Source organism: Drosophila sechellia, chromosome 3R, assembly GCF_004382195.2.
Source record: "Drosophila sechellia strain sech25 chromosome 3R, ASM438219v1, whole genome shotgun sequence".
NCBI lineage: Eukaryota > Metazoa > Arthropoda > Insecta > Diptera > Drosophilidae > Drosophila > Drosophila sechellia.
The window spans coordinates 27,752,491-27,762,085 of NC_045952.1; the positions used below are offsets into that span (position 1 = coordinate 27,752,491).

The following is a 9,595-nucleotide window of genomic DNA, read 5'->3' on the forward strand; positions in this document are numbered from 1 at the left end:
CAGCAACACTGCAATAAACAGAAAGACTTATTCTAAATGAATTATATCTCTATAGTGGCACTTCCTGTGGGCCCAGTTATATTCCCAGATATATATTATAAAGACAATGCCCACACTACACCCATTTCACGAGCTCCACATCTGCTTCGCCCACTCTCCAAGATGTGGGCACTCCTAGTCGCGATTCCCTGGGCAACAAATGCGTTGGTGCAACCTGATCCAATCCAATACGACCCGATCCGATCCTCCTGCGTCGGCATGGCTCTGAACTTATTGAGCAATTTAATTTTTTTGGGCGGCAGACATTGCATAAATATAAATATTTCGTTTGCATGGACAGCCTGCTCCAGCAGACGATGACTGCACTGCGAGTACTAATGAGTGCCAGATCAAAGCCAATTTCAGGGGCCCACGTAAAGTCACGCAATATTGTGTGGAGGCAGGATGCCAGGATCGCCCTGAAAGAATGGGGAGCGTCGTCTTGGGCATCCAGGCAAATTGCCCTTAAAGGGGAATAATGAAAATAAAGATTTTAGAAGTATCTGCAAGACACTGTAACTATGTATCTGCACACTTGTATTCAAAAAGTTATGTTTTGATTAACTTTTAAAATAAATTCATTGCTGTTTTTTCCTCACAACGAATCCGTTCGAAAGAAAGTTTGTTACTTAGGAACTGTTTTTTTAGGGTATTTACACTATCGACTTTGTGCACTTTTGGTGTGTTCTTAATTTGTACTTGCAATTGCACAAAGTTCCTTTGTTTTCTTCGCCAGAGAGAAAAGCGTGCAGCGCACGTACCTTTGAAATGATGATCCCGGCAAATTGAGTTTCAGTTCTGGCTGAATGGGTTTTTGGGAGTGCTCACGAAAATTGACGAAAAATGAGCGAAAACGTGCGATCCAATCGAGCCACATGCAAATCGAAATCGAATCGAAACTCTGAACCCAAACACCAGCGGTCTGCGGTCCGAACTCGAACTGAAACCGATCCGCTTAACTTTCCCGACCGGAAAGTGCATCTGAAAGCTGACCAGCGGACAATGGCCAGGAGTTTACAGGGGAAGAGGTTAAGCGATCTACAGTTGGGTAAAACAAACAACTCGACGGGCTGAGGACAATGGAAAATCCGGTGCAGGCTTTTCTAATGCAATTAAAATTTTCTTGTGTCGTAAGTCAAATGCGAATCGAAGCGTAACCCGTTGGTCAAGCCAAGTGTTTGCTTAGTTGCGGTCAGTTGCGTTTGCTCAAAGGATCAGCGTTGGGATGGGATGGGATATTATGTAACCGATCCGGCTCCTTTTTATTCCAGGGGTCAGCGGAAATCGCGTTAGGGCATCGAAATGCCGAAATTAAGCGTTAAATGGAAAAACAAAAGCTTAATCTCAAGAACAAGGCCATGAAAAGACAAACTAAGCGGCGCACAAAGGAGCCATAATTGCGAAGGGGTCATTCATGCACTCCGCGGCATTGCAGGGGTTGCAATGGGTTAAGCAGGATGGGTGGGTCTGGTCAAGAAACGGCAGCGGGATCGGGTCGGAATCGGTTGTAAAATCGGATCTCGATGGGGTGGACACTTGAACCCGCTGCTGGATGGTCAACGGCGCATTTATGACGATGGCAACCGGTTTTCAAGCTGCGGTTATTTGCAGAGTTTTGACGCTGGCCGCGTAATGAAGATAAACGATTTACAATAAAATTTTATTGTCTTTACACCACCGTATAGCGACTTCGAGCATATTAATGATTGGCTGACCACCGAAGAAGGACGAAGGAGTCGAAGACGATAGCCATGCGGGACAGGACCCTGCTGATAATGCATTCAAAAAGGTGTCTTATGCGCAAATCCTGTTTAGATAGGACACCCAGCATAACGTGCTCAAGTGACAGGGATACAAATGTGATTTTTCTTGACCGTCCGATTCGCCAGGGAATCAGTTGATTAGGGAAATTGTTTCATTAGGTAATTCATAACAACTGCCATATATAGGTCCTTTCTGGCACACTGTCGCCACTTTGCTATGATATTTTTGAGTTTGTTTTAAGAACTATAATAGATTGTATGTTTCTTATGATGTCCTTGCACTTTAATCAAATCTATAACAAAGATCTTTCATATTCAAACTTTAAACTTCCTTAATCTTCATAATATTAGAAAACGTTGTCATGGTCACCTTTATTGTAGAAATATTCTTGGCATATTTCATGTATATTTCCATAGACATGTAAAGTAAATGTAGCATGTCTTAGTACTGTCGAGTATGGCTAGATGACGCTTTTATATCCTTTGTAAAAGCTAATGTAAAAATATAGGCTCAACATAAATATCATGATATAGGAAAATATATATATCATTTATCATCATTGGACATATATATCCAGATTTATACTTTCTTAATGGTTCACATATGAATATGAGCATATAAATTAAAAAAAAAGCTAACATCCATAAAAAACTATATTGGTATGCGGTAACTATTGAAAATTTAACGATTCTTTCAAGTTTTTTTTACAGTCTTTTGCGTAAATCCAAAATATATTTGCTTGTTGTCGCAGAAAATATGTGAAAGGTATTTGTTTTAGCATTTTCTAAATCTTAATTAAGCCGTAACACAGGGATTATCCTATTAACGCCGCATCGAACCAATAAATGCAATATTAAAATCAAATAAATATCCAATCTCTCAGAATTGACAAGACATTGAAAATCCAATTAATTTTGATGAATTTTTATCTGCTGCACGTAATCTTTCTGATGAAATCGAGCGTCAATGCTCGACAATTACTGGGATTGGATCTCGGGGAAGACCTTCATGTCCGGAGGCCATTCGCGATTTGATCGGATAATGTCCGGCTTAATTGCACGGAACTTGCCAAAACAGCGCGTAATGAGGGGGACCCATCGCATTCATGCGGCGGAATATTGCAACCCTCAGGGGCAACCCCAAGATTCCATTTTCGCATGGGGTTGAAATGGGGTCTCTTAACTGCAAAAACCTTACATATGGCGTTTTATTTTGCTTACGCATCGATTAGCATCTAGCTGCAATAAAGTCCCCCAAACTTGGGGAACTCCCAGGAGTGTCCACTGCTGACCCATGCCTAAATAAATACTTTTAACCAATTCAGCTCACTCGGAAAGAGGGCAGCACTTAAAAGCCCTGTAAATTGTGGATTCCCGGTTCTATTTCCGACGTTTTATTGTGCTCGAAGGGTTCAGCAAGTCGGCGCCTTTGACAAACGAAAGTCAAAATATTTTTATTAAAATTAAAATGCTTACGCAGACGAAGGTTTGTGGTTCTATTTTTTCATTCGGGTGCAATGGCAACCCTTGGAGCCTTTTGTCTATGCATGAATTATTATGGGGAATCCCCGGCTAACGCATCCCTTACATACATTCTATATTAATATGCGGCGCAGTCTAGCCGCAAAATTTTAATCCTTTTAAGTGAGGCCGGCAGGCATCGGGCAAATCGTTTAATCTTTTTATTGAATGGCCCTGGAGTTCTGGGCAATCGAAGGAAAGAGTTTCGCATCTGTTTGGCGGGCATAAATCTAATTTCGAATGGCCGCCTGTGTGTGACTGAGACTTCCCAACTCCACCTTCTGGCGAATGCAAATCGTCGGCGGCTTACTGTTGTCATAACAATTCCATTAACGAGGACTGTCTGTCTGATTTGGCATATTTATGAGCTTAGGAAATTGAATTGAATTATTCAGAGCGACAAAAAGGAGGCCTCTAATACATGATGGTATCGTTGCTGAAAGTGAACTGTATTGGCGGGGGTTTCCTTCTTTCTTGACTCGCAAAATGATTGTTAAATGTATTTGATACCAGATCGAACAATCGTCCAAATAATGAAAACATTTTGGCATTTGGTAAATGCCCCAAAACCGCACGAATGCAATGTGTCTGGTCTGGTCTGGTCGGCGGCGCCCCACGCACCATCGAGCATAATAAATCCGATTCGAATCTGATCTATGCCAACATCAGGGGTTGACATTTAAATTAACACCCATGTGGTAATGTGGGCATGCCGCCTTTTTGGGGTTGGAATCAGGACCTGTGCGCCAGGACTTGGCTCAGTCCTTTCGCTTAGCTGCTGGCAGTTGGTTGGATTCAAAGGCTGTTGCTTTGGTTTTGACATTTAGTTTTATTTTTCGCTGTAAATTTTCATCGGTACAAATGAAAATGGAAACTTGAGTATAACTAACATACTATTCAATTTCGTTTAAATTACATAATATTAAACTAGATGCTTGCCATTAGATTTCTCTGCTTTATTTCCCTCTTTGTTTGCTTTGTTTGCTGCTTTAGTTTCAGTTGTAGTCGATTTGTTTCCCTCAATTGTCTAGTTGGTGTTTACCATTTTTACACAAATCAAAAGGAGGATCAGCTCCAACTAAATACTATAAAGCGGTGCCATCGGCTGGCTCTGTGTAAGGGTGTTATATATGTATAGGAGATATTGGGACGACAGAGGGTCGAGCACGACAGAAATGCAACGATAATACGGCAAAAGTACGTACAGAGTTGACTAAACCGAAACGCGTATGTGTGTGTGTGTGTGTTTGTAGTTTGAGGGAGATGACGGCTGTCTCGGTTGCTGTTTCGCAACCGCTTGCTTTTGGAATTGGATTAAGTTTTAATTTAGAGTTGCAGTGTTTGTTTTCGGATTCGGCATGTGGGGATGCCCGCTTACTCCTTGCGCGCTTGACGCTTGCGTGTTTTTGTGTTAGATTCCTAAAGAAAGGAGGACGAGATTAGTTCTGCTGGACACAAGCAAACCTATTTTTGAACGCACCTCAGTCTGTGCGGGCTCCCGGTTCTCCGCCGCCTTGGAATCCTCTTCGTTATCATCTAAATCAGACTTTTGGTTCTTCTTGGGACTAGCAGACAGCGGTGTGCTCTCCTTGCTGGTATCGCCAGCGGCCCTTTCGTCGCTCTCCTCCTCCTCGGCCTCGGGCTCATCATCGGGCTGAGGATCGTCGGACTTCTTGGCCTCGGCAGCAGCCTTTTTGGCAGCCGAGTCCTAATATGAAAGGCAGGATTAGTAAATTCCTTAAGAACATCTCAAGTGAAAGCTCGAGCATTACCTGACTCTTAGCAGTACCAAATCTACAGTAGATGGTGAGGGCAACCAGCGCCACAATGGCCACCAGGCCAACGCCCCAGATCGAGGGATTGGCCTTGGCTAGCTCGACTACCTTATTCACGAATGAGTCCTATGAAATGAGAAAGCCAAAGAATAGCAGTAGCAATTACAGGTGCAGGGTGCAGGGCAAATATGAGAGGTGTTCATGTGGGTGTACTGTAGGCACTTCTAATTTAAACTTGAAAGCGAAAGACAAGACCGGGGCCAACCTCTTTGGCGCGTCGGTAGAGATAGAAAACATAGCAACTGGCCGGAATGAGCAGGTACACGAAGTACAGGGCCCACCAGCCGGGCTTGTAGTTCATGCGGCGCATCAGGCGGTGCCAGAAGGTTTTCTTCGAATTGGATAGAGAAGTCTCTCGATTACGAATCCCTGTGTTTATTTGTGAAGGGAAAACGGAAGTGGTTAGGGGCTTAAACTTACCGATTCACGATCGATGTAGCGACGCTTGATGTCGAAGCTGTTGGCGGCAAAGTCACGGGCCACCTCCACGTCGTCCGTGATGATCAGGTTGTCGAAGAGAATGTCGCTGGACATGGACCACAGCTCCAGACCCACAGCGCTCTAAATATAGTTAGTTTGGCTATAGCAATGTGGACAACGAAAGCCAAGCAAATAGCACTTACGATTGGCGTCATTTGGAAGGGCTTCAGATCCTCAAAGAAGTCTGGATTGGCAATCTTCCTGGGGGCCCACTTGCCCTGGTAGTTGGGGTTCTCGATCATTGGTGCACGCCACTTGCCCTTGTAGTTGGGATTGGGGATGAGCGGAGCCTTCCACTTGCCACAGCCGGGAGCCTTCTCGCACACTGGGTTGTCCACCAATGGGGCCTCCCACTCGCCATCGATTTCGGCATCCCAATCCTCGGGTTTGGTGGCAGTTGGATCGAAAATCATGTCGGGCTCATCCTCGAGCCAGCCATTGGGCATGACGGCATCGGTATCGGGCAACTGGGGTGGAGCATCCTCATCCCAATCCTCGGGCTTGTGGGCAGTGGGGTCTGGGATCTTCTCTCGCTCATCCCAAGATTCGGGCTTATGGTCATTGGGGTCGTCGATCTCCGCCGGCGGGTTGACTGGTGGCTTGAAATCGGTCAGCAGGGAACCCTCGTTGATGATCTTGTGGTCAACGCGAATCTCAAAGCTGTTATCGGGACGGACCACCAGCTGGTACAGATGGGGTAGCTTGTCCTTGAATGGCTCTTCCAAACGGTTCCTGAAAGCAAAGAACAAATGGGATTATGATATGGGATTATAAATACACGGCGGTTTATCTGCCTCTTCAGAAATTCAGCTCATCAATGGGGGCAATAGTCCACCATCGGTGACGATGAGCCAAAAGGGTGATAAAGGTCTAAATTGCAGCTAATACACAAGTGAGCAAAGGTGATTTCGGAGAATTTACACGTATGCGCAATGCCGAACACCAATTTTGTTTCTATACAACGCTCGGAAGCTTTCAAGCAAGATGTTAAAGTGTAGATTCTATAGATAGCGATAACGCTTGAACGAACTGCTGATTTCCCATCTGCCGAAGAGTTGTGTTCATTTAATGGACTCACTTTGGCTTGTTGCAGTGCTTCTCGGTGATGGTGCCATTAATTGGATTGACGTGCCGGAATATGAAGTGCATTTTCACATCGTTGCCGCACTTGTCCGGTCCAAACATGATGGTATAGGGTGTCTTGTCATTGAACTACGAGTAAACAGATTCGGATTCGGGGGTTGTTTACGATTTATGCTCTTTGGGGTTCATTCTAGTGTGATCTATGAGGGCATTGGCCCCCGCACTTACCGCTTTTAGTTGCTCCGTGTCTTTTCCGGCGGACAAAAGCTTCAGATACGAGCCGCCGCACTCCTGACCCTCCTAAAAAAAAAACGAGAATAAGCCGGGGGAGAAAGGGAATTGGGTCAGTAAGCGGGTATTAATTGGATTTGCCCAGCGGCTGATGCAATCCCAGAGCTTTTCGCTTGGTGACGAACCTGCAACGTGACCTCATACTGCACCACCAGCGGCTTGTCCGACTTGAATTCGAACGGCTGGCGGAGAGGGGCGGCTATGGCCGCATGCTTGGCCTTTGACTTGAGCACCAGACCCAGGTCGTTAGCCCAAACGATGCGCTGCGGCGACTCCCAGTTCCAGATGCCATCGTACTTGGAGATCTCCTCGGCGATGTCGTCCTTTTTGGCCTGCGACAGCACCCACCGCTTCCTGGACGCCTCCACGTCGTCGAAGTGGTCCGCGAAGTGGAACTTCTTGGCATCGATCACCGGGCTCTCGTAGGCCAGCTTCTCATCACCATCGATTGCGACGGGCTCCTCCTGCAAAGCATATTTGGAAACATTATATAAGGTGCCATAAAATCCGAAGCACGCGGTTGTCAGTGGGGAAAGTGATAAAGAGAGGGAGAGAAAGATGGGTGGCCAGCATGGGTTTAAATTGGAGAGCGCTACACCATGGATCACCAGACTAGTTAAAGCTATTTAATAACATGCTCTGTAACTTAAGTTGCTATTAGCTTGACCTCATGTGCAGCAGTAACTCCCCTAGAAACATTAATGACTTGCATAATTTCTAGAGAAACAAGCACGTTAAATGGAACCCCTCTGCTCAATAAACTTCTGATGTAACCTGTGGAGCAACAGATTAGCGCATTCTTGGGGCTGCCATGGGGAGTTGCTATCTGCTTGACCTCGTCTGTGGGTAAACAGTTTTATTTTCCCTCGCATTCGGATTTGTTGCTGGAAAAGTGAGACACACTCGCATGCTAATTGTGGGTCATAAAGCGAAGAAGCCGGCCGCACCACCCCCCCCATCACTCTTCCCCTACCCCCCAGCAACCGCGTTCGCCTTTTCTTCTAGTAGCTTCCACTGACGTGTACTTTTTTCTCTCGTTTTTTATCTGACGAACCGCATCGCCGACCCACTCACCTGCACATCCTCCACGTAGCCGTCCTCGAAGTCGTCCGACTCCGTATCCAAATCGGCGCCATTGGCCGCACTCAGCAGCAGCAAACTGCTGGCGAAGAGCAACGCCAGCGCTGCGGCCCGGTTTCCTCCCATTTTCCACGCCATTTTCACCCACTTTTCGCTCGCTCGCTGGCTGCCTGGCTGGGATTTAGTATCCGCGGAAAACCAGGTGGTGGACTCACTTGTGCGCGCTGTGCTTTTCAACTGTTTTTCCCTACTGCGGTCTGTTGCGGAATAACGAGAATCGAGATCTGGCACGAATAACTATTTGTAATTAAATTAATGTAAATTATACATTTTCTCTGCTGCGCTGCCTACTGTGTTCTGTGCTTGCTCTTCCCCTGCTTTGGTATGACGCCGCAAAGTACAACTGGTCACACTATCGTGGCGTTGTACCCTACCGTAGGGTATTATAGGTTTTAAGAATGAATTTATGCTAGATAGAAGGGTAGTAGCTAGATTATTGAATAAGCGGAATGTTCTTAGGAAGAGCACAGGAGGTACAGAATGTAATTGATTTGATGCTTAGATTTAATGACAGTGCTAAATAAAAGAAACGAATATGTTAGACTTATTATTTTTATATACTTACTTGCTATTTAGTAAATTAAGAATGCATTTGTTACCTTAAGCATATCGATATGCCTCACTCCAATCGTCGTTACAGGGTTTGGAACTTCGATAGGCTTGTAGTAGAGACTTACCCCAGACGCTGATTGAATGTTGCATACTTTTCACTGCTTATCCTAATTAATACATAATCATACTACAGAATAAAATATATAAGCAAATACAATGTAATGAATAAAGAAAAATTGGTTACAAAAGAAAAGAAAGCTGTATGTTTTCATTTGAGACATATAAATTCACATAAACAAATAAAAATATTCGTTTTTCAGCCATAACTTGAGAAATATTGTCAGAAATATGGATTGCCATACATCGTTGGACTCGTAATCGAATTGCCCATACAATCAAATTAAAATTCTGGAAAAAAAATTTTGAGCCAATTTTTGCAAAAAATGATGATGGTACCCCTTACAAAAAATTCAAAAATGGACAAAATATGGATTTTGGAAAATCGGTCAAAAAGTGATATGCCATGTTACTTCTGGTCAAAAGATACACAAAAAAGTTATTTTTATAGATTTCTGACTATTTTGAGCCAAGTAGTGACAAAAAACGTCAAAAAATACCTATTTCCCATTTTGATTGTTATGCCTCAATTATATCCTATTTTTGTTAATTATGTATGTTAATTTTTGTACAAGTTGTGATTATAAGTAGGCAGATAAAATTTGCATGGCAAATTAATTAATTAAATTAAATCGGAATTAGGAGTATCTAGGACACGTAGCAGGCACCACTCTAGTATTGTGTTGTTTTCCCTCGCCGTCCATATTGAAATTAATATTTGTGCGATGTGCGATTTCCACTGAAATATTGGCATACATTCATTTTCCAACGGAC

The 9,595-nt window shown here is 44.1% G+C and overlaps 1 protein-coding gene across 2 annotated transcripts; it reads right to left on the minus strand.

Moving 5' to 3' along the window:
- Nucleotides 1-4,132: 4,132 nt before the first annotated feature.
- Nucleotides 4,133-8,460, minus strand: LOC6612686 (calnexin). 2 transcript variants are annotated; one of them, XM_032721247.1, is made up of 9 exons: nt 8,087-8,460; nt 7,138-7,476; nt 6,950-7,021; nt 6,717-6,850; nt 5,782-6,370; nt 5,579-5,719; nt 5,364-5,489; nt 4,804-5,031; nt 4,133-4,742 (listed from the first exon to the last, which is right to left on the minus strand). In XM_032721247.1, the coding sequence occupies exons 1-9, from the start codon at nt 8,228-8,230 to the stop codon at nt 4,698-4,700; spliced, it is 1,818 nt and encodes a 605-aa protein (XP_032577138.1). In that variant the 5' UTR covers nt 8,231-8,460; the 3' UTR covers nt 4,133-4,697. The 2 variants fall into 2 exon arrangements, with proteins under 2 accessions (XP_032577138.1, XP_032577137.1); XM_032721246.1 differs by lacking the exon at nt 5,364-5,489 and adding an exon at nt 5,096-5,224 and having other exon boundaries at nt 8,087-8,458.
- Nucleotides 8,461-9,595: the final 1,135 nt, after the last annotated feature.